This window comes from Microcaecilia unicolor, chromosome 4, assembly GCF_901765095.1.
Source record: "Microcaecilia unicolor chromosome 4, aMicUni1.1, whole genome shotgun sequence".
NCBI classification, from domain to species: domain Eukaryota; kingdom Metazoa; phylum Chordata; class Amphibia; order Gymnophiona; family Siphonopidae; genus Microcaecilia; species Microcaecilia unicolor.
This window is the reverse complement of record NC_044034.1, coordinates 347,688,463-347,712,764: the sequence shown is the minus strand read 5'-3', so window position 1 is coordinate 347,712,764 and position 24,302 is coordinate 347,688,463. Positions and strand designations below refer to the sequence as shown.

Genomic DNA, 24,302 nt, shown 5'->3' with positions numbered 1-24,302 from the left:
GTTTCAAGACTAGAAGCCAGTGTAACCTAGCCAACAATAGAGAAACTCTGTCATATTTCGAACAGGTGGATGTCAGAGTAACAATATAGTGACAAAATAAATAAATGAATTAAAAAGCTTAAAAACTGTATGTGTTTACTCAGGTTCCCTTTGCCTAAGATTATATTTTGTTTAAAGATCAGAAACCATGCAATGTAACATATATACAATAATAGGTGAAATTGGGGGGGGGGGGGGGGGGGGGGGCTTTTTCACATCATTGTAGCTTACAAAATGGCCTCTCCATAAACACCAGTTATACTATATCTAAAATCTTTCCCAAATCCCTGGAAAAAAAAAACCAAACTGAAACGTGTTGGGTGTATACACACATACTATTATCTTCTGCAGCAGACATGAGCACACTAAGTACAAGATAGTTTCCCTTTAAAACATTAACAAAAAATGAAGTGCTCAACCATCAGAGAACAGCCTGCGTGGAGAGCTGGCATTTAGTATTCATTGTCCAATAGGGATTTCTGGCTGTTTAAGGAAGGGCTATGACAAATTAGCACAGATGAATGTAAAGGGAGGACCAGGTTGAAGTTCTGCAAACAGCTTGCTTTTAAAAATTAGCAGCAGTAAGATGGGGGGGCTCAGGTGAGTCGGATTCGTCCGCAGAGTGCAGGAAAGTCTTCGGGCAGGAGGGTGTGGACCCGACACGTGGGGCATGTGCTCTGTGCATGTAGCCAGGTTCTAATACACTATAAAAAAAACAAAAACAAAAAACAGAAACAAATGAAGACAGCAGCTCAGTTTCCAACGGCAGGCAAGCTAAAATTTCAGGTTCATGATGAAAATAACATGCAAAACCATGCCATAAGGCTTAGAGAAAATGTTAAAAAAACCACCAATACACCTCATGGAGTTCAATGAATGCAGAGTTTCCAAAGCTTGCTTACACGGACAGTGTCAGAACTAACAAAAGGTCACAGCAGTTTACAAATTAAACATCAAGGCTTATGAACTACTGCAGTGTTTCTCAAGTCCAATCCTAGAGTACCCCCCCTTTGCCAGTCAGGTTTTCAGGATATCCACAATGAATATGCATGAAAGAGATCTGCATATAATGGAGCAGTACATGCAAATCAAGTTCATGCATATTCATTGTAGATATCCTGAAAACCTGACCGGCAAAGGGGTACTCCAGGACTGGATTTGGGAAACACTGAACTATTGTCTTCTCTATATAACGGCTTAGATTGGTGGTTTTCAACCCAGTACTTGGGAACCACCTGGCCAGTCGGGTTTTCAGGATATTCACAATAACTATGCACGAGAGATTTGCATACTATAGACAATGCAAATCTCTCATGAATATTTACTATGGGTATCCTGAAAACCCATCTGGCTAGGTGGTACCTGAGGACTGAGTGGATAATCTTATTGCAGTAAATAGGATGATAAATTCCACTTCATTGATCTGGTTTGTTTCTGAATTTCATGTTTTCACTGGAAGTTCTGACCATTTCAGTAGTTTAAATTTCTTCAAGGGAGAACAGTTGGGTTGTATATGAAGGGATAAGGCTGTGGTTGATAAGTTAGGTCTGAGCTCGTATGTGAATGGAGTTTAGAGAGAGTTGCTAACATAAGAATAGCCAGACTATGGACTTTTCCTCTAGGACCTTGTCCAAACCTTTTTTTAAAAACCCAGATACACTAACCACTGTTACCACATCCTCCAGCAACAAGTTCCAGAACTTAACTAGCATTATACATGCCTCAAACCCTCCCCCCACCTCTCATCATCTTGTCCTTCTCTATACAATTGTATTATCTTTGTGATACTTTTTACCCATATATTGTAAGTCACAATGAACCTGCTATCAAGTGGGAAAGAGCGGGGTATAAATGCTATAAATAAATAAATAAAATAAAACCTTACACAAACCAGTTCCATCTCTTACTATCACTAGACAAACTGTATTACTTAACTGGTGAAAAAAAATAATCACACTCCCCTAACCAACACAATAAATTCACCTCATATCAACAGCACCACTGAATTCCCTCCTCTGGGTATGCATTTGGGAAACAACTAACTCCCTTAACATCCCTCCTCCTTTATTAACACACACCCCGTGACACCCCACCACTGCACCTTGCTGCACCAAATTAACCACATACTACAGAACCCAATACTTTCAAAACACCATGGCCCCGACACTCAGAAGCAAATGCGGGTGCTACAGGCCAATAGCGCCTGAATAGCACCCACATTTGCTTGCCCTGTGTGCTGGGAGCGTGGAAAGAACTAATGGAAAGAAAATTATCAGGTAAGACCTAATTTCTCCTTCCATTACCTAGCATCCCACTATTCCAGAACCTGTGAGATGTTTAAAAGCAATTCCTAGAGTGGGTGGGATCCTGGCGCCGCCATGAGGACCAAAGCCCCAAAACTGGCTTCTGAGTGTGCCATAATGTCTACACTATACTGCATGGCAAAGATAAGAAGCATCGACCATGTCGGCGCCTTGCAACTATCCACTGGAGTCATTAAAGTAGTCTCTGCCCAGGACAAAAGCTACACAGATAAATTCTGATACCACTTTCGGAAGAAAGGAAGGATCCATGCACAGGGAGATCCCCACCTTCGAAAAACAGAGAAAGGAATCCCGACAAGAGAGTCTGGAGCTCCGAAATCCTACATGCCAATACAACAGCTACCAAGAATGCTGTCATTAGTGTAAGATCTTTCAAAGAAGCCTTTTGGAGTGGCTCAAAAGGAGGCTTCTGAAGAGCCTGAAGGACTAAATTGAGGTTCCACTCTGGACATGATATACAAAAGGGGCCGCGAGAAGCCCGCTCCCCACAAGAAACGAATGATAGGTTGAGCCGCAAGACACGTCTTCTGTAGTCGGCTCTGAAACAGGCCAAAGCCACAATCTAAACTTTTTCAGAACCCAATGCCAATACTTTCTGTAGACCAGCTGGGTGAAACGCTAGGATATGCATGACCTGAGCAGAGAACAGAGAAAGTCCGAGATCAGAACACCAGCCCTCGAATGCCTTCCACACCCTTGCATACTCCATGGATGGACAGCGTTTCAGAGCCTGAAGCAAGGTAGCAATGACAGAATCAGAACAACCTTTTCGCCTCACCCGAGGCCACGTCGTAAGACCAAGGGGCATGGATCCTCTATGAGCACCAGACCTTGCATCAGTAGGCTGTGTACCTGTGAAAGACTGAGAGGATCCCCATCCAGCAGTCGAATCAGCTCCGTGTACCATGGCCAATACGGGGTTCGACCCCAGTGCAATGTGATCCTTTTCAACAACATGCAGCCTACCTAGGCCAAGGAGGGAAGACATACAGTAGATGTGTCTCTGGTCAGGGCTGCAGTAGGGCATCAATCCCCATTGAGCCTAGCTCTTTCAATAACTTGGGCACTTTAGCATTCCTATTCGAGAAATGCATCAGTGTCCTATCAGCTGAAAACCTTGGCTGGATAGTTCCTATTCTCCATGGTCCAAGGACTGCCTGCTGAGAAAGTTCACCTCCGTATTCAAGGATCCAGTGATGTGAGCTGCCAACAAGCAGAGAAGATTTTTCTCCGCCCAACTCATGAGGGAGGCTGCCCCCACCAACATTAGATGTCTGCGGGTCCTGCCTTGCTTGCTGATATAAGCCACTGCCGTTGCATTGTCTGAGAAAAGTCAGATCAGGGCCCCCGCCAGAAAGGGAGCAGGTAAGGCATTCTGAATTGCCCTGAGCTCCAACTGATTTATCAACCACTGAGATTCCTGTTCCATCCAGGTGCCATGTGCCAGATGTAATGAGTTCCCCAACCTGACTTGCTGGCATCCACTGTCACCACTTCCTACTGTGTAATCGGAAAGGGAGCTCTGACAGTCAAATTCTCAAGGGATAACCACCACTGCATACTCTGTCTAGCAACCAGTGTCCAAAGAAAATGAAGGTCATACTTCTTTGACACCAGAGACCAGCAGCTGAGAAGACACTCCTGTAATGGCCGCATATGAGCCCTTGCCCATATCACCACTTCCATCGCCGCTGTCATTAACCCCAGAACCTGGGCCTGCCTTGACTGAAGACAAATCTGTTGAGCCATTCAATTTCCTGTGTTCTGTGAGGAAGATCCTCTCCCTTGCTGTGTCAAATAGACCACTTGGATACTCCAGCATCTGTGATGAAGTTATAGTTTGCTCTTCTCAAAATTGGTCATCCAACCCAACAACTACAGATGATAGAAAACTTTGTCCATCAATGCTGCCACGCTGTCAGAATAGGACAATGCACAAATAAGCCAATCAAGATATGGGTGAACTTTGATTTTCTGGCGCCAAAGGAAGACCCCTGATGCCACCCCCACCATAAGCTTGGTAAATGTTCTTGGTGCCATACTGAGATTGAAGGGCAAAGCACTGAATTGGAAGCAACAGCTCAGCGCTGCAAACTGTAGAAACCTGTGATGCGGTAGTCATTTAGGTATATGCAATACATCTCCTTGAGACAGAGGGAAGTGAGAAATTCTTCCATTTGAACTGAGGCTATGACTGCTCTTAGTGTTGCCATGTGAAAGTGGGACAGTCAGATACAGCGGTTTAGACCTGTATAACCAGCAGAAGAAAGGTGTTGATGCCCCTCTACAAGTCATTGGTGAGGCCCCACTTGGAGTATTGTGTTCAGTTGTGGAGGCCGTATCTTGCTAAAGACGTAAAAAGACTGGAAGCAGTGCAAAGAAAAGCTACAAAAATAGTATGGGATTTGCATTGCAAACTGTACGAGAAGAGACTTGCCGACCTGAACATGTATACCTTGGAGGAAAGGAGAAACAGGTGTGACGTGATACAGACGTTCAAATAATTGAAAGGTATTATTCCGCAAACCTTTTCCAGAGAGGGGAAGGTGGTAGAACTAGAGGACATGAATTGAGGTTGAAGGGGGCAGACTCAGGAGTAATGTCAGGAACTATTTTTTTTTTATGGAAAGGTGGTAGATACATGGAATGCCCTCCCGCAGGAGATGGTGGAGATGAAAACGGTAATGTAATTCAAACGTGGGTTGGATAAATACAAAGGAATCCTGTTTAGAAGGAATGGATCTATGGAATCTTAGCGGAGATTGGGTGGCGATACCGGAAATTGGAAAGTAAAACCAATGCTGGGCGGACTTCTACGGTCTGCGCCCTGATCATGGCTGAATAGATATGGATGGGCTGGAGTGTAAATTTTAAAGAGGCTTCGACATTAGCTTCAGAACTTTTAGTACAGGAACAGTGCTGGGCAGACTTTTGCAGTCTGTGCCCTGAGAAAGGCAAGGACAAATCAAACACGGGTATACATATAAAGGGAAAGGGAAATGGGACTTGGTATACCGCCTTTCTGTGGTATTTTGCAACTACATTCAAAGCAGTTTACATATATACAGGTACTTATTTTGTACCTGGGGCAATGGAGGGTTAAGTGACTTGCCCAGAGTCACAAGGAGCTACAGTGGGAATCAAACCCAGTTCCCCAGGATAAAAGTCCGCTGCACTAACCACTAGGCTACTCCTCCACGTATCACATACCATGTAAAATGAGTTTATCTTGTTGGGTAGACTGGATGGACCGTTCAGGTCTTTGTCGTCATTTACTATGTTACAAAAGGTGCCTTCCTTCTTTGGAACAATGAAGTAGACGGATATGTGCCTTGTCCCTGTTTGGCCTGACCTGGAGAACTGGAACAATGGTCTGGGGCAACAGCAAAGACTCTACAGTGGCTTGAACCTTGACTGCCTTGTTTTCCTTTCGACAAGGAGACTGCAATAAGAAAAGAACTAGTAAACCTTCTGTAAGAATATCTAGAACCCACAGGTCTGAAGTGATTTTGGCACACACCTCCCGAAACTCCTGAAGACGTCTTCCCACCGGAAGAAGAGAAAAGAGTGGACCAGCCTCGCATCACTGCAAAGCACAGGAGGCATTGGGCGCTCTAGCTGACCAAGAGGAGAACTTCCTGTTCACAAGAAAGGAAGGTTGACGTGCCTGAAAATAGGACTTCTGACCATATTGCCAACGACCAGGCTGGTATTGTCTGCTGTCTCGAAACAGATCAAGAGCCACCTGAAGACTGACGACCAGAGGCTTAACCTCCAGCAACCGCTGTGGCTTCGTTTCCCCCAGTTCTTTCACCAAGTTACTGAGATCTGCTGCAGTCACTTGCCCTGAAAAGGCAGTTTAAATAGACGTTACTGACACTGCATCCGCAGCCAAATGCTGCAACAAGAATTCCTGATGATAGCCAAATGCATACTGCGGGCTGTAACCTGTAACACGTCATAAATAGCATCCACAAAGTAGGCAGACCCCGCTTCCAGCTGGGCATTATAGCACCCATCTTGTGTTGCAGATTGCTGATGCCACTTCATGCATGCTCTTACCAACAAGCTGCACACTGTTGCTTCAAGGCCCAAAGAAAACACTTCAAAGGCTTGTTTCAGCGAGCCTTTTAGCTTCCTATCCTGTAGGTCATTTAGGGCAATGCCCCCTTCCAACGGCAAAGTGGTCTTAGTCACCACTGTAACAAGGGAGTCTACCCTGGAAAACTGCAATTTCTCTTTCTTCTCTGGAACCAAAGGGTAGAGGTGAACCATGGCTCTTCCCACTCTCAGCCCCATCCAGTAAGATCCATTCTTGAATGTCTGGATGTATCGGGAAGGCCTTAGAAGGTTATCAAGAAGATAAGTAAGAGGAGGATAGTGAGTACAGAGGGTAGAAATGTGGTACTGGGGAGAAGATAAAAATGTGAAAATGTGAGTGCTAGGGGGTGAGAGAAGGTGAAAGAAATTTTATAAGTAAATGAAAAGTGAAAAGGAGTAGAGCAAGAGGATTAAATCTGAGTGGACAGAGTAATGTGTGCTCCAGGACAGCAGAGGAGGAGGAGGAGGAAGAGGTCTGTGTCACCGCTTGTTTCTTCCTTATGCCATATTATCCGGGAGGAAAATATGGTAATGTGGAGGAAAGAAGAAAAAGAATACAGAGAGACAGGGGTTGGGGGCTAAGGGTAGAGAAAGAACTAGGGGGCAGAGAAAGCTTGGGAAAGGGTGAAACCTGAAGTTAAGTTGGAATGAGAGAATTGCGCAGGGTGGAATCTGGTGAAGGAAGAAGCTGGGGCAGAGGAGTAGCCTAGTGGTTAGTGAAAAGGACTGGGTTCAATTCCCACTGCAGCTCCTTGTGACTCTGGGCAAGTCGCTTAACCCTCCATTGCCTCAGGTACAAATAAGTACCTGTACATACTATATAAACAGCCTTGAATGTAGTTGCAAAAAACCACAGAAAGGCGGTTTATCAAGCCCCACTCCCTTATGATCGGGGAAATTGTGTACAAAAGAAATATAAATAAAGATGCTGAATTTTAAAATACTGTGCACAATTTTTCATCCTGCGCTCAATTCCTTTAGGAGTAGTAGGTAGGATTCTTGATGTTTGAATCGTAGCATTAGTGCTACTGTATGACATATTTGCTAAATGTATGTTGAATTTGGATATTCTTTAGGTTTTGCCTGGTAGAGAGATTTATGTTGCAATTGCTCTGATGAATAATAAACAATTGAAGAATCCAGCAACTCAATATTCAAACAAATAAGTTTTATAAAACATGACTTCTATAAAGAATTCAGGCATATCAGCCATTCTACATTGATTGCTGCATCAAAGATATGATGTTTTATGGAATGAATGAAAAACTGTAAAATTAAAAGAACATTAAAAATTTTTTTTTTTAAATTTTCATGAGGTTTTTTTTTGACCAATGATAAAAATCACTACCCCAGTGAAAGGCGCTAAATAATTAGTAAGCATTTGGGGGTTTTGAGGTCTTTTCCTCATGTTTTATAACATTTACTAGTAAAAAAGGCCTATTTCTTAACGCAGTGAAACGGGCGCTAGCAATGTAATGAGTTCCTGTCATTAATGTTTCCATGGTTGTATTCTGAATATAATTGTTGTTTACATGTGTAAGATTTCTTTATATACAATATTTTTTGTGTAAACTGTGTTACAATGTGGTAAAAGTTTTCCTTGTTCAGGCCCGTCAATCACTTTAACAATCACATCAGAAGAGCTCCTTACTCGTGAGAATGCAACATACAGTTGCCCATGTGAGAGACAGAGTGACAGTGTGTGTGTGTGTGTGATGTGTGTGAGTGACAAAGTGATTAAATGTTTGTCTTCCCTTCTGTTCGGTGCACTTCCCTCCACTGATGTTCGTACCTCCCTGTATATGATTGTTTGTTAGAGATTCAATCCACTCCACTTCCCTCCTCCAAGTTCCGTTCTGTCTGATTGGTTCTTCGTTCCTGTGACGTCGCGTTTGTTTGCTTGGCAACTATGCAGCATTCCGTTTCCTCGACGTGAGGGCGGGGACAGTGAGAGCCAATGAAACGCTGAACTACAGACTTATGAACCCTACACTGCCACGGAGTCAGCTTCAGAATGTTGGAGGTGCTTTTTATTATATAGGATATGTAAGTGCTGGATTCTTCTACTGTTTATTATTCATTGGTAGATTGTTTAGAATCTTAGCTTTTTCTCCCAATTTGTTTGTCACTTAGCAATTGCTCTGATGACATGAGAATCAGAATAATTTTATTGTGACTTCCATAGAGAAATGTCTTAGTTATGATCTGCACCTGCTGGAAGGAGGTTGGACTTTTGTGGATGCAGAGCATGTATACATTTAACTCATAAGAAATGCTATATTGTTTCAGTCCAAACTGGTCCCTGAGGCTCATATATGCAGTGCGTCATATATACAAGTATCGTCCATTTGGTAACTGAAAAAAAGGTTGAGAATCATTGCCCTAGAGTCTCTGCAGCATTTAGAAAGTAAAATATGCAAATCTTTCAAAATTTATACCCCGGATGCACCACTAGAAAATCTGTCAATGTGGTGGAGAATATCACTCTTTGGGATGAGCCACCTTCTTCATATTGCTGTGGTGCACCAGCCTCTTTTGTTTCAATCAAAACATGCTAGTATCTGCCAGATCTGGTACTACTAAATCAGCTGCAGAGTGGGGAGCTCCTTTCTTCGCTCCAGCTGCCAGCAACCGCACAGTTGTTAAAAATCAGAGAGAATCTACTTCCTGTTTCATGTGCGATACAGAAGTATTTCATTCTGTACTTTCAAATCCTGTGTGGTGCCAGAAGCTCCCTTCTTTGCAGTGAATTTAGTGGTGCTGGGCAAATAGGAGAAGGGGGCTGATGAGATCAGTCTAATGCTAGGGATGGGTAAAGGGGACTGGTGGCTAACAAGGGGGCAGGTGGGAGGTAGGAGCTTGTGCTTGGAGATGAGCCTGATGTGATGGCAGAAGGGCACTGGTGGTGGGAAGAGGAGGAGGAGGAGGAGGACAGATATTGTTTTGGTGTGGAGGAAGAAAAACACTGGCATATGTAGGGGAAAGTGAAGATGGAGGGGCACGAAGATGGATGCTGGGGATAAGGTGGAAGAAACAGAGGGTAGTAGAGAAGGAACTATGGGAGAAGAGGTAGGGACAATGCTGGGAAAAAGAGGGCTACAAAGAGCGTTTGAGAGATAAAAAAGTGACATAGGTGAGAGGGTGGAAATGGAGGGGGGGGTAAGACATAAGAAAAGACTGGGGAGGAGATAAGAGGAAGAGATTGATGAGACTTGGGAGGTGAATCAGGTGACGAATACAGTGGCTGGAAATGGGGGACTGGAAAGTGAGTGAAATTCAGGGAATAGAAGGCTGGGGAAGGAATGAGAGAGGGGTGGGGATGGGAGGAAAGTGTAGGAAGTGGAAATAAGTAGATGAGAGGACACTGAGGATTGTGGGGAAAAGAAGGTATGAAATCTAGTTACAGGTTCATAAAGGCAGATGAGAGAAATGGAGACAAAAATGAAACAGAAGGATCAGTATTAAGTCAGGAATTAGGAAGAAGACAGGACAGTGAAGAAACAGAAAATGGAAATAAGATCCTGGAAAAGGACTTGGAGAAAGGCAACAAAAGGAAGTAGTAACGAGACCAGGACAATCCAATTGGAAAAATAAAATGGTCAGAAAACAAGGACCCACATTTATTTTTGATGTTTACAGAATTATAACGTCAATCATTTCTTGTATTTCTTTTTCTGTAATGTAGGAAATTAATTTCTGTTTCTCTGTGGTTTCACTGCTCAGTCTGGTTTCTCTTGTTTTCTATTTCATTTTTGTGGCAACATTATGTTTCTAGTTTGTAGTCTCATTTTTTTTTGCTAAGTGGTGACCTATGTTTTCCTTGTTTCAGAGGGATGAGGGATTCAGTTGATACGTAGTTTCTGGAAAATATTCCTTCACCCCCTGTGCTTCCTCCAAAATGAAAGCAGCTAGGACACTCCAGACTAAAAACATGCATTCACAGAAACAGATATTGGTATCTCTGCTGCAAGTATCTATCTGAGGATTCTGATCTCCTACATTACAATGATTTCTGCTCCACTGGTGAAGAATCACAACAGTAAACCTATGAAGAAGAAATCTTGAAACTACGCAACTCCCTGGAACCCAGTGTAGTCCACTAAATAAAATTAGCAGTGATATTTGATTTGTACAGACTACTGCACAAATTAAGGTTGAATGGCCACTTTATTAAAGCAAATGCCTCCTTATAATGTAACTGTATGCCTCAGGGGCATAGCCACGGGTGGGCCTGGACGAGCCCAGGCCCAGCCACTTTTCCTTCAGGCCCGCCCAGCGCCCACCCTAACAAGCCCAAGCCATCTTTTCCTGCCTCTTCTGCTGGCTCTCCCCGTCCGCGTGGTCTGTTTATTTTTAGTCCTTGAAGCGCCGTTCTCCCTCCAGGACCGCACTGGCGATTCCGATAGCCTTCTGCCAGCGTGCATCGTCGGGGGCGGGGCTTCTCCTTAGGCACATCCCACCTCAGGACGCGCCTGAGAGGCCCCCGTCCCCGACGACGCATGCTGGCAAAAGGCTATCGGAATCGCAGCTGCGGTGCTGGAGGGAGAATGGCGCTTCAAGGACTAAAAATAAACAGACCACGCGGACGGGGAGAGCCGTCAGAAGAGAGGGAGGGGATGGCGAAGGGAGAAAGCGCTGCCAAGGTAGGCCGAGGGAGACAGAAGAAAATGCCGGGGGGGGGGGGGGGGGGGGGAGGGAATATTTTAAAATTACTGTGTAGGGGTGGGTTGGGAACAGCCCACCCAGGTTAATGCGGGGCCCGCCCAAAATGGCAGGTCTGGCTACGCTGCTGGTATGCCTCCTAGTCTGCCAAGTGCTAAATACCAGCAAAATGAAAACAGACCAGATGTTGTGAGAACACATTCTTATGTATGGTGAAGGACTTACATCTTTATGAAACTGGTGTCCACATTCTAGCACACACACAGTACTCGGATTTAGCTCCTCGTGGCATATTATGCACGGGTCCTCAAAGGGCTGAAGAAACACAAAAAAGAAAAGGATCATATTACCTTCTATTGCAGAAAGAGACCTCAGCCACCCACATTATGTGCTTCACAAGACAAAAACAGGGAGGTAGGTGAGATACACTTTGCAGTAAAGGGTCATCATCATCCATAGCAACTCATTATGCTCACCTGTATACCTGTACCTCTCAGTACATTAGAGAAGCAATTTAAAGACTGTTTACATTATGCTCTTAGGATGAAAATAAATGATTAAATCATGACTACAGTGAATCTATGGTTTTCTCACCAATATTACTTTGTAGATGTGATATACAGCCTTGGAGCATAAGCATGCTCTTGTGCTCATGGGTACAGTTAGCGGTAGGTTGCTTATTCTCAGATGACTGCTGACATAGGAGCCAACTTTTCAAAACGACCAAGGGTGCTAAACCCAGTGGAACTTAACCCTTCCCTGGACAGTCAAAGAATGTGCTCAATATTGGGGATGCTTAAGGACGCACAGAGCTGGCTCCATGTGACTGAAGAGGCCCCTGGAGCTCTGCATGAAACTGGCACCTAAAATTTCCATTTCTGGTAAATTAGAGGGCTATAAAATGGTGGCCATCCCTTACGAGGCTCATTTTAATTGTTATGTAATTAGAGAAAGCCTGTAGTCTAGAAAAATGTTACTAGTTTCTTAAGTGATGCTGTTAAAACCATGAAACAGGGAACAGTATTAGGACTGGAATGGGACGCAAAACTGGAAAGCAGAATTGATACGGAGCTGGCAAAGAGAAGAAGAAATTAGGCCTTACCTGTTAGATTTGCTTTCCTTTAATCCCTCTAGACCAGCACAGATGGGTTATGCACTCCTACCAGCAGATGGAGAGACTGAGAACAATTGAGCTTCAAGTAAGCCTATAAGTGGGCTGTGCAGTCCCCAGAAGCCAGTTTACATCTAGCCAAGCAGATGACATCCAAAGAAAGAACGAAAAAAGAAAAACACACATGCAATCACTCTCTTCTCACCTCCAACACCTTGATCTCACGACCAAGGGCATCTAAGCTGCTGCCACTCAAAGCTGGAATAAAACACCAAACAAGCCCCAGCCACCTCCTAGAAGGCTGGTATGGGAATAGCACTTAGAGAATTTCATTTTTTTTTCAACATGGCTAAAATTCTTCATGCGAGCACAGAAAAAAAACCAGGCCCCAACAACCAGCCCTACGGAAAAAAGTCACATGGAGAGGATAACCCATAACCTGGGTGGGGTCTATGTCAGTCTAGAGGAACTAAAGGAAAGCAAATTAGCAGATAAGGCCTAATTTCTCCTTCCATAGCGTCCCTCTAGTCCAGCACAGATGGGCAGTACCAGAGCAGTGACTATTATAGGTGGGACCCCCGAAGCCCTGTTTCCAGCTTATTTGCTCCAAACTGTTGATACTGCTGGGCATGCACATCCAGCTAATAATGACGAGCAAAGGACTGAAGCAAAGATGAGGCCGCTGCTCTACAGATCTCCAGTGGAGAAACCAAGGAATGTTCAAAGCCTGGGAAGCTGCCAATGCCCACCTAGAGTGAGCTTTCAAAAAAGGAGGAATAGCCTTCTTCTTAAGCAAACAGGCAGACGCCACCATCTCCTTCACCCAATGCGCAATAGTAGCCTTGGATGCCGCATCTCCTTTATGCGAACCACCAATTAACACAAACAGACGAAACGAGCACTGAAACTCCGGAGTCACCCGCAAATAATGATGAAGAACTATGCGGATAGCCAGACAGTGTAAGCGCTTCTGTTCCTCCAAGCCAGCCTGGTCACCCAGCACCAGTAGAGAAACCAACTGATTCATATGAAAGGTCGAGACCACCTCGGGAAGGAAGGAACCACCCGGAAAACTAACTTTTCCTTAACAATCTAGAGGAAAGGCTCTCTACACGACAGCCTGCCCTGCAGCTCTGAAATGTGCTGCCCAGAAGATAGGGCAATGAGATCATCCTTCTTCAAGGTCAGATCATTAAGTGTACATCCAGCTAAGGGCTCGAAAGGTGAAGACCAGCACTGACAAGACTAAATTAATAACTCCATCACATACCTGTCGCAAACAACCTTGAGCACCCACTGGTCACAGGTAATCTGAGTCCACCTCCAATAAAAATCCCACAGCCTCACCCCACAGGAATCGAGGCTGGACCCTAAAACCTTCTGGGGCCTCTCTGGTGGTCCCCTCCCAAAAGGGCTGCACCCACTGACAGAAACAACTATGTTATAGACCACCATCCTTGCCAGGCCTATATCTACACAAGTCCTGAAACCTACTCCTCTCCTAGAAGACCCTCTACCAGCCACCCGAGGACTGTCCTCCAAAAGATGAGGAACTTTATAGTCTCCCCCACTCTTGACCAGTTTGTCAAGAGCATCCCCAAACAAAGAACAGTGAAAAGGAAATTTACTAAGCTTAGATATTGGAGCATCAAATAGAATTGCCTGTATGTCAGAGGCATGGCAACAAACTGCAGATTGCACTGCTTGTGATGCCAGTGTTCAATCACGGAGTAGTAATTTGCACAGAGTGGCAGGTGTAGCTCTGGCAGCTTTGTCAGGCAGACTGGAGGACCATGCAGGTCTTTTTACTGCTGTCATTTACTGTGTTACTGTGATGTAACATTTCACAACAAATATAAAATGAAAAAAAAAGAAAACAGGCAAGTCCTGGAAAATAACACCGCTACTTATAGGATAGCAAAGGAATAGCTTTGCAACAAAACTAGCAATGCAGAGCTCATAAAACTAATCAGTAATGGAAAATATTTAAGCCCGGAGCTCACAGTCCTGTATCACTGCTGCATGCCCGCCATGTGAGCCAATCAAATTTGAATCTGGTTTCTGCTCTCTGGATTGGATGATGCAGTACTCAGTGTCTGAGCAGCAAGTGCCCCAATTCAGAGTCCCAGCTATGTCAGCAGTAATGCTAACCAGTCAAGGATAATAGGTTACTGAGATAGGTATGATCTGTGGGACCTGGCCAAGGACTTTCACTGTCCTGACTGCCCTAGGTGGGAAATAGGGAGGATCGAATCCCCAGGAGGAGTTAAAGAAGTTCTGCAGCATATATGCACAATAATCCCCAGCAGGCGATGTTCTGACTGAGCTGGAAACCCAGGGGGTAGGAGGAAACCACTGACAAGGAATCAGATCCAATAATGTATCAGTCGTAATTTAGTTAATTTGGATTTTGCAATCTTTTCCTCTGATGCTCCACCAACAAAAGAAATTTCTTTTTGCTCTAGGCCAGTAGTTCTTGATCCAGTTCTCAGGACACACCTAGCCTATCAGGATTTCAGGATATCCACAATGAACATGCATAAGAGATTTGCATGAACTACCACCATTATATTGACGCGGTAGGTGTGTCCCGAGGACCGGGCTGAGAAACCCTGCTCTAGGCCTTTCGATTAATTTAATCTTTTGTCCTGAACAAAGCTATAGCAGCATCCCTTTTTCAGTCACAAAACTTAACTGCCCAATATTCAAAACCACTTATCCAACTGAGGCACCTGCTATCTGGTTATCATGAAGGTTGGACTTCCTTTAACCTACCAATCAACAGAATCTGCTTTTACAAGGAATGAATTACTTTTTGAATGAAAAGTAAAATAAAACAGAGAAAAAAAGACCTCAGAAAACAAGCAGCCATAAAACACAAAGTGATGACTGAACAGCTTGTTTTCGACAAGCAATGTGTTAGCCACCGTCAATACTGAGTGTTTGTCAACTGCAAGTCAAAACTATTTGGAAGAATTTCACCAAGATGAGACTTTTCTCTGTTTATTTATGGCACTTTTAGCATTCAAATGGAGAATTAGACTTTTTTTTTTTTTTTTTTTAATAACCTATGATCCTAAAGCCCTTAACACATTGAGAGGTCCTTTTATATAACAGTGTAAAAAAAAATGGCCTTTTTACAATGGGCCGGGAAATGGGCGTCTGCAAAAATGAAAACTAGCATGCACCTATTTACGGCCTGAGCCCTTACCGCCATCCACTGACCCAGCAGTAAGGGCTCACATACTACCTGCGCAATGGCGATTACCGGTGGGAACGCCCCTCACAGTAGAAAATAGAAAAATATTTTCTACCACGGGATTCGGCGTGTTCTAAACTCGGAATTAGCACCGGGCGCACGTGCTACCCTGGCAGTAGTGCCGATCTGGCGCACACTACCTACGCGTTAGCCCTCCATTGGCTTTGTAAAAGAGCCCCTAACTCCCTTATGCCCCTGTTTACTAAGCCGTGCTAGCGGATGCTGTGCGCTAATGGCCAACACAGCTCATTCACTTTGAATGGGCCGCAACTGTGGAACACACTGCCAAGGGACCAGGAAAAAATTTACAATCTAAACAACTTTCGTAAATCACTGAAGACTTATCTCTTCAACAAGGCGTAGCACAATGACCCAAAATAGGAATTGTAATTCATCACCAATTACGTAAAATCCAAAACGTTTTTTCCCTATGCTTACTGTGTATATCTTCTAGTTCATCTATACTACGTGTACTATACCAAGTGCATCTTACTATGAAACGACGTTCTATTATTTCTACCTGCTTAATTTACCAGGTCATCAATGTCCTTAGATAGCACCAATTGCTTCTTTTACTCTGTAAGACGAACCACTATGTCATCCATATATCTATTATGTCACCCATGCTCTCTATGTAATCTATTGTACCTTGTTCACTCTGTAATGGGAAATTCCATGAAGGAACATTGTAAGCCACATTGAGCCTGCAAAAAGGTGGGAAAATGTGGGATACAAATGCAGCAAATACATAAATAAAAGTTAACACTTGTTCCTTGACACAGTAGATACTGTTGATTAGTAGGCTGACACTTCCTTTAACCTAACCAGGGAATATCACGGAAATGTTTTTAATTTGAAATTTCATTAAAGTGTATGCACCAAACTGAGCCAGAAAACTTACAGCAGAGTTAGCAGATTTTTGCCACTTGGTTTTTGCTGGTCCTCCAACAGACCCCCAGGGTTGGGTTAGTTCAGACGGGCCACACTTTCTGCTCCCTCCTGCACTAGACGGGGTCTTCATGTTGGCTGCACCTTGCTTAGCTACATCTGCTGCTGTTGGCTTGCGTGTTGTTTGAACGACATTCCAAGCCTGCCCCCCTGGTGCACTTGCAGGCATCGTTTCAGATTTCCCCACTGGAAGTTTGGCCTAAAGTTACAAACAAAAATAAAATGCATTTATAATAAGGACAAAAATAACCTGAATTTACCAACTTATGCCTATGAAAGACCTTAAAATTTGTGACACTACAGGAGGCTTAGGAGTCAGAGCAACTAGTAGTACCATGGCCCCCATCCTCTTCTTCATTCTTCGCCATCCTATAATGAATTTCAAGCACAGACTCTCTGTGCAAACTTCATATCATTTTTTCCCATTTCTTGTGAATGCCCGAGTTGAAATAATCTCCCAAGGCATGGCACTGTAGTTTCTTTGGGCAGACATCAGTGCCGTAGCGAGGGCTAATGGCACCCGGGGTGGGTCGCTGCTGCGCACCCCCCCCCCGGGTGCAGCACGGCGCGACCCCCCCCCCCACATTCTTACCTGCGGGAGGGCCGATCCGCCCCGAGTGCACGTCACTCGGAGCTGCGTCGGCCCCGCTGGTTCCCTGCTCTGTCTGCCCCGGAACAGGAAGTAACCTGCTCCGGGGTAGAAAGAGCAGGGAACTAGTGGGGCCGGCACCCCCCGAGCGCGTGCACCCGGGGCGGACCGCCCCTCCTGCCCTACGCCACTGGCAGACATTAGGGGTGTGTGTGCATGTGTAAGCTCAGTAAATGTGCTTTTTACTTCAGCAGCATACAAACTGGAGGGAAGGTGATGCTGAGCTCTTTATCATCAGACAGGCCACAGTGTTTCTACACCTATGTCCCTGCTTTGCTCTATCTGCAATAACAAAGGTTTTTTTTAAGTATTACTTTCTTTGGCTGTTTATTGTAGCTGTGTACACTGCATCGGTCAGACCCTTGTGCTTTTGGAATGTCTCCCTTTGTCTCTTCTTTCTGAGGGTAAGGGTATGATACATACCTGTAGCAGTTGTTCTCCGAGGACAGCAGGCTGATTGTTCTCACGACTGGGTGACGTCCGCGGCAGCCCCCACCAACCGGAAATAAGCTTCGCGGGACGGTCGACACGCAGGGCACGCCCACCGCGCATGCGCGGCCGTCTTCCCGCCCGTGCGCGACCGCTCCCGCCAGTTGAATGACTAGCAAAAAATATGAAATACACAACTCCAAAGGGGAGGAGGGAGGGAAGGTGAGAACAATCAGCCTGCTGTCCTCGGAGAACAACTGCTACAGGTATGTATCATACCCTTTCTCCGAGGACAAGCAGGCTGCTTGTTCTCACGACTGGGGTATCCCTAGCTCTCAGGCTCACTCAAAACAAGAACCCAGGTCAATTGAACCTCGCAACGGCGAGGAAACAACAGAAATTGACCTACGAAGAACAACTAACTGAGAGTGCAGCCTGACCAGAATAAATTCGGGTCCTGGAGGGTGGAGTTGGATTTACACCCCAAACAGATTCTGCAGCACCGACTGCCCGAACCGACTGTCGCGTCGGGTATCCTGCTGGAGGCAGTAATGTGATGTGAATGTGTGGACAGATGACCACGTCGCAGCCTTGCAAATCTCTTCAATAGTGGCTGACTTCAAGTGGGCCACTGACGCTGCCATGGCTCTAACACTATGAGCCGTGACATGACCCTCAAGAGTCAGCCCAGCCTGGGCGTAAGTGAAGGAAATGCAATCTGCTAGCCAATTGGAGATGGTGCGTTTCCCGACAGCGACCCCTAGCCTGTTAGGGTCGAAAGAAACAAACAATTGGGCGGACTGTCTGTGGGGCTGTGTCCGCTCCAAGTAGAAGGCCAATGCTCTCTTGCAGTCCAATGTGTGCAACTGACGTTCAGCAGGGCGGGTATGCGGCCTGGGGAAGAATGTTGGCAAGACAATTGACTGGTTAAGATGGAACTCCGACACCACCTTCGGCAGGAACTTTGGGTGGGTGCGGAGCACTACTCTGTTGTGATGAAATTTGGTATATGGAGCATGAGCTACTAGGGCTTGAAGCTCACTGACCCTACGAGCTGAAGTAACTGCCACCAAGAAAATGACCTTCCAGGTCAAGTACTTCAGATGGCAGGTATTCAGTGGCTCAAAAGGAGGTTTCATCAGCTGGGTGAGGACGACGTTGAGATCCCATGACACAACAGGAGGCTTGATAGGGGGCTTTGACAAAAGCAAGCCTCTCATGAATCGAACGACTAAAGGCTCTCCAGAGATGGCTTTTCCTTCCACACGATAATGGTAAGCACTAATCGCACTAAGGTGATTCCTTACTGAGTTGGTCTTGAGGCCAGACTCTGATAAGTGCAGAAGGTATTCAAGCAGGTTCTGTGCAGGGCAAGAACGAGGTTCTAGGGCCATGCTCTCACACCACACGACAAACCTCCTCCACTTGAAAAAGTAACTCTTTTTAGTGGAATCCTTCCTAGAGGCAAGCAAGACCCGGGAGACACCCTCAGACAGACCCAACGCAGTGAAGTCTACGCCCTCAACATCCAGGCCGTGAGAGCCAGAGACTGGAGGTTGGGGTGCAGCAACGCTCCGTCGTTCTGCGAAATGAGAGTCGGAAAACACTCCAATCTCCACGGTTCTTCGGAGGACAACTCCAGAAGAAGAGGGAACCAGATCTGACGGGGCCAAAAGGGCGCGATCAGAATCATGGTGCCGCGGTCTTGCTTGAGCTTCAGTAAGGTCTTCCCCACCAAAGGTATGGGAGGATAAGCATACAGGAGGCCGGTCCCCCAATGGAGGAGAAAGGCATCCGACGCTAGCCTGCCGTGTGCCTGAAGTCTGGAACAGAACAGAGGCAGCTTGTGGTTGGTCTGAGAGGCGAAAAGGTCCACCGAGGGGGTGCCCCACGCTCGGAAGATCTTGCGTACCACTCTGGCATGGAGCGACCACTCGTGCGGTTGCATGACTCTGCTCAGTCTGTCGGCCAGACTGTTGTTTACGCCTGCCAGGTACGTGGCTTGGAGGAGCATGCCGAACCGACACGCCCAACGCCACATCCCGACGGCCTCCTGGCACAGGGGGCGAGATCCGGTGCCCCCCTGCTTGTTGACGTAATACATTGCAACCTGATTGTCTGTCCGAATTTGGATAATTTGACAGGACAGCCGATCTCTGAAAGCCTTCAGTGCGTTCCAGATCGCTCGGAGCTCCAGGAGGTTGATCTGCAGATCCTTTTCCTGGAGGGACCACAGACCCTGAGTGTGGAGCCCATCGACATGGGCTCCCCACCCCAGGCGAGATGCATCCGTCGTCAGCACTTTCGTGGGCTGCGGAATTTGGAATGGACGTCCCAGGGTCAAATTGGTCCGGATGGTCCACCAGAGCAGTGAAGTGCGGCAACTGGTGGAGAGGCGGATGACATCTTCTAGATTCCCGGTGGCTTGAAACCACTGGGAAGCTAGGGTCCCTTGAGCAGATCTCATGTGAAGACGAGCCATGGGAGTCACATGAACTGTGGAGGCCATATGACCCAGAAGTCTCAACATCTGCCGAGCTGTGATCTGCTGAGACGCTCTGGTCTGCGAAGCCAGGGCCAAGAGATTGGTAGCCCTCGCTTCGGGAAGGTAGGCCTGAGCCGTCTGGGTATTCAGCAGCGCTCCTATGAATTCCAGAGACTGAGTAGGCTGGAGATGGGACTTTGGGTAATTGATCACAAACCCCAGCAGCTCCAGAAGTTGAATAGTGCACTGCATGGACCGGAGGGCTCCTGCCTCCGAGGTGCTCTTGACCAGCCAATCGTCGAGATATGGGAACACGTGCACTCCCAGCTTGCGTAGATACGCCGCCACCACCACGAGGCACTTTGTAAACACTCGTGGGGCAGAGGCGAGCCCAAAGGGCAGCACACAATACTGAAAGTGCCGTGCGCCCAGGCGGAATCTGAGATACTGTCTGTGAGCTGGCAGTATCGGGATGTGAGTGTATGCGTCCTTTAAATCCAGGGAACATAGCCAATCGTTTTTCTGAATCATTGGCAGAAGGGTGCCCAAGGAAAGCATCCTGAACTTTTCTTTGACCAGGAATTTGTTCAGGCCTCTCAGGTCTAGGATGGGACGCATCCCCCCTGTTTTCTTTTCCACAAGGAAGTACCTGGAATAGAATCCCTGCCCTTCCTGCCCGGGTGGTACGGGCTCGACCGCATTGGCGCTGAGAAGGGCGGAGAGTTCCTCTGCAAGTACCTGCTTGTGAAGGGAGCTGAAAGACTGAGCTCCCGAAGGACAATTTGGAGGCAGGGAGGCCAAATTCAGGGCGTATCCGCACCGCACTATTTGGAGAACCCACTGGTCGGAGGTTATGAGAGGCCACCTTTGGTGAAAAAATTTTAACCTCCCTCCGACCGGCAGATCGTCCGGTACGGACACTTGTAGGGCGGCTATGTTCCCGTGGATCCAGTCAAAAGCCCGTCCCCGGCTTTTGCTGTGGAGGCGCGGGGGGCTGCTTAGGCGCACGCTGTTGACGAGAACGAGCGCGCTGGGGCTGTCCCTGTGCCTGGCGAGGCCTTCGGGCCGGCTGGTTGTACCTACGCTTTGCAAAAGAATAGGGTGCAGCCTGCCGTGCCCGGGAAAAACGCCCACCCGTGGGGGCGGGTGCTGAAGGCGCCCGGTGGGAGAGCTTGTCGAGAGCGGTTTCCCGCTGATGCAGTTGGTCCACCATCTGCTCGACCTTCTCACCGAAAATGTTATCCCCCCGGCAAGGGACGTCAGCCAGTCTCTGCTGGGTGCGGTTGTCCAGGTCAGAGGCACGCAGCCATGAGAGCCTGCGCATCACTATACCTTGGGCCGCAGCACGAGATGCCACGTCACAGGTGTCAAAAATCCCCCTGGACAGGAACTTTCTGCACGCCTTCAGCTGCCTGACCACCTCCTGATAAGGCCTGGATTGCTCCGGCGGGAGCTTATCGACCAGGTCCGCCAGCTGTTGCACATTGGTCCGCATGTGGATGCTCATATAGAGCAGGTAAGATTGGATGCGGGTCACGAGCATGGAGGATTGGTAGGCCTTCCTCCCAAATGAGTCCAGAGTGCGAGACTCCCGCCCCGGGGGCGCCGAGGCGGTATCCCTCGAACTCCGTGCCCTCTTGAGAGCAGAATCCACGACCGCTGAGTCATGGGGCAACTGGGGCCGCATGAGCTCTGGGTCAGAGTGGATCCTGTACTGGGACTCTGCTTTCTTGGGAATGGTGGGATTAGTTAGTGGTCGCACCCAGTTCCGGAGCAGCGTCTCCTTCAGGACATTGTGCAGCGGTACCGTGGAGGACTCTCTAGGTGGTGATGGATAGTCGAGGACCTCGAGCATCTCGGCCCTCGGCTCTTCCACAGAGACCACGGGAAAGGGAATGCTTATAGACATATCCCGCACAAAGGAGGCAAAGGAGAGACTCTCAGGAGGTGAGAGCTTCCTCTCCGGTGACGGCGTGGGGTCCGAGGGAAGGCCCGTAGACTCCTCTGAGGAGAAATATCTCGGGTCCTCCTCTTCCCCCCACGAGTCCTCATCCTCGGTATCGGACATTAGCTCATGTAGCTGCGTCCGGTACCGGGCCCGGCTCGACGTCGAGGCACCGAGGTCTCGGTGTCGTCGAGCGGTGGACTCCCGCGCCGGCAGGGACGGAGCTCCCTCCATCGACGTCGACGGGGACTCCACCTGCGTGGCTGTCGAGACCGGCACCGCAAGCGGCGGCGGTGTCGACTGCCCCGGCGCCGGGCTAGAGCTCGCCGGCGCCACAGTCATCGGCGCCGAGGGCGCAAGCACCCCCGGCGCCGGCACAGCCTGGCGCATCAGCCCTTCCAGGATCCCCGGAAGGATGGCTCTGAGGCACTCGTCCAGGCCCGCTGCCGGGAAAGGCGGTGGGGCCGGTAAGGGTGTCGGTGCCGGAAGCTGCTGGGGGCCAGGAGACGGCACCGAGGTGCCGGAACCCCGACGCGTCGGTACCTCCACCACCGACGGAGATCTCTCCTCTCTGCGATGACGCTTCGGCGTCGACTCCTCTTCAGGGTGCACCGAGGGCTCCCGGTGACGGCGCTTCTTGTCTTTTTTCCGGTGCACGTCACCGGTGCCGGAGGGCATGGAGGAGGAGGAGGTCGATCCCCCTCGGTCTCGGGGTACCGGGTCCGACAGGGTTCGGTCCCGTGGCTCACGAGTTGAGGGAGTGACCGGGGCCGACTGCCCACGCGGTCTCTCTACCCCACTCTCGCCGGCGGACCGGCGGGCCGACGGGACCTGTTCTCCTGGGGTCGCTGCCATCGGTGCCGATGTCTCGGGCATCGATACCGGTACCGAAGAACCGGTCTTCGATACCGATGCCGTCGAGGTCGACGTCGAGGGGCCGGCGCAAGTTCCAAAAAGACGGTCCCGCAGAACTTGCCTCGCAACCTGAGTCCGTTTCCGGAGACCGAGACACAAAACGCACGACTTGAGATTGTGCTCCGGCCCGAGGCACTGGAGGCACCAAGCGTGGGTGTCGGTCTGCGAGATCGGCCGGCCGCAGCGACCACACTTTTTAAATCCACTCGGGACCTTCGAGGACATCGACGGAAAAATCGCGTCGGCGAAGTCAAAGTCGGCAATGGTGGCTAAAATCACACCACGAAAACTGAAACCGACCGAGCGGCCACTAGGCCGCAACGAGGCGTCCCCGCTAGAAAGCGAGGGAAAAGAAGGAGCGCGTGCTCCACACGCGCAAAATTCTTTTTTTTTTTTTTTTTTTTTTTAATAAAAGAGAAAGAAGAAGAAGAAGAGGCCGAACAGGCCAAAAGCGACGATCCGCGTAAACGCGGTCGAAAAAATCCGGCGGCTGAAACGAGAGAGAGGGGAAAACACAACTCTCTCAGTCGCGGAAAAAAAGTAACTGGCGGGAGCGGTCGCGCACGGGCGGGAAGACGGCCGCGCATGCGCGGTGGGCGTGCCCTGCGTGTCGACTGTCCCGCGAAGCTTATTTCCGGTTGGTGGGGGCTGCCGCGGACGTCACCCAGTCGTGAGAACAAGCAGCCTGCTTGTCCTCGGAGAACCACTGTTACACAGTAACATAATAGACGACGGCAGATAAAGACCTGTACAGCCCATCTAGTCTACTCGAGAAACTCGCAGTATATGGTATAACGTGATATTATATATGTATACTTGATCTTGATTTGTCCTTGCCATTTTCAGAGCACAGACCGTAGAAGTCTGCCTGGCATGGGCCTTGTTCAGCAACTACTGAAGCTGTCATCGAAGCCCCACTCCAGCCCATCCAAATCTGTCCAGCCATGATCAGGGAACAGACCACAGAAGTCTGCCAGGCACTGTAGCAATAATCACACAACTGAAAGCATCGCTTTGAAGAGGGCAGAAGTCACTCTCCACTAGGGATGTGCTATCATTTGAAATGAATGTCTTCTGCCGATAATTGGACATTATCGGCACATAGTGTGTGCTTGTTTCCATACACACAAGCAAAAAAAAACCCAAACAAATGAACAACTCACATGAAAAACAAAAGCTTTCTGGGTGCTCATCACCAGGGGCGTAGCCAGACCTTGGTGGGTGGGGGGTACAGAGCCCAAAGTGGGGGGTGGGGAACATTTTAGCCCGCCTCAGAGCCCTCCCCCCCACAAGGTACCTTTGCTGGTGGGGGACCCCATCCCCCGCCAGCTGAAGCGTTTTGTCTGTCCTGCACTGGTCTCGCACTTGCTTCTGTTTTTAGCACGCCGTGCACTGCATGACTGGAAACAGGAGAGGAGGCAAGTTCGAGACCAGC

General features: G+C 48.0%; 1 protein-coding gene and 1 non-coding gene across 2 annotated transcripts in view; one reads left to right on the top strand and one right to left on the bottom strand.

Moving 5' to 3' along the window:
• Positions 1-355: 355 nt before the first annotated feature.
• LOC115469500 (E3 ubiquitin-protein ligase TTC3-like) overlaps positions 356-24,302 on the bottom strand; it is a 299,116-nt gene continuing 275,169 nt past the window's right edge. The window contains exons 42-44 of the mRNA XM_030202218.1: positions 16,398-16,643; positions 11,352-11,441; positions 356-743 (exon numbers count right to left, since the gene is read on the bottom strand). Coding sequence (XP_030058078.1) covers positions 636-743; positions 11,352-11,441; positions 16,398-16,643 — 444 coding nt within the window. The 3' untranslated portion in view covers positions 356-635. The remainder of the gene's footprint in view (positions 744-11,351; positions 11,442-16,397; positions 16,644-24,302) is intronic.
• Positions 1,435-1,508, top strand: LOC115469807. Its single transcript, XR_003942071.1, has one exon. It is a non-coding gene; the product is annotated as a small nucleolar RNA SNORD18 (small nucleolar RNA).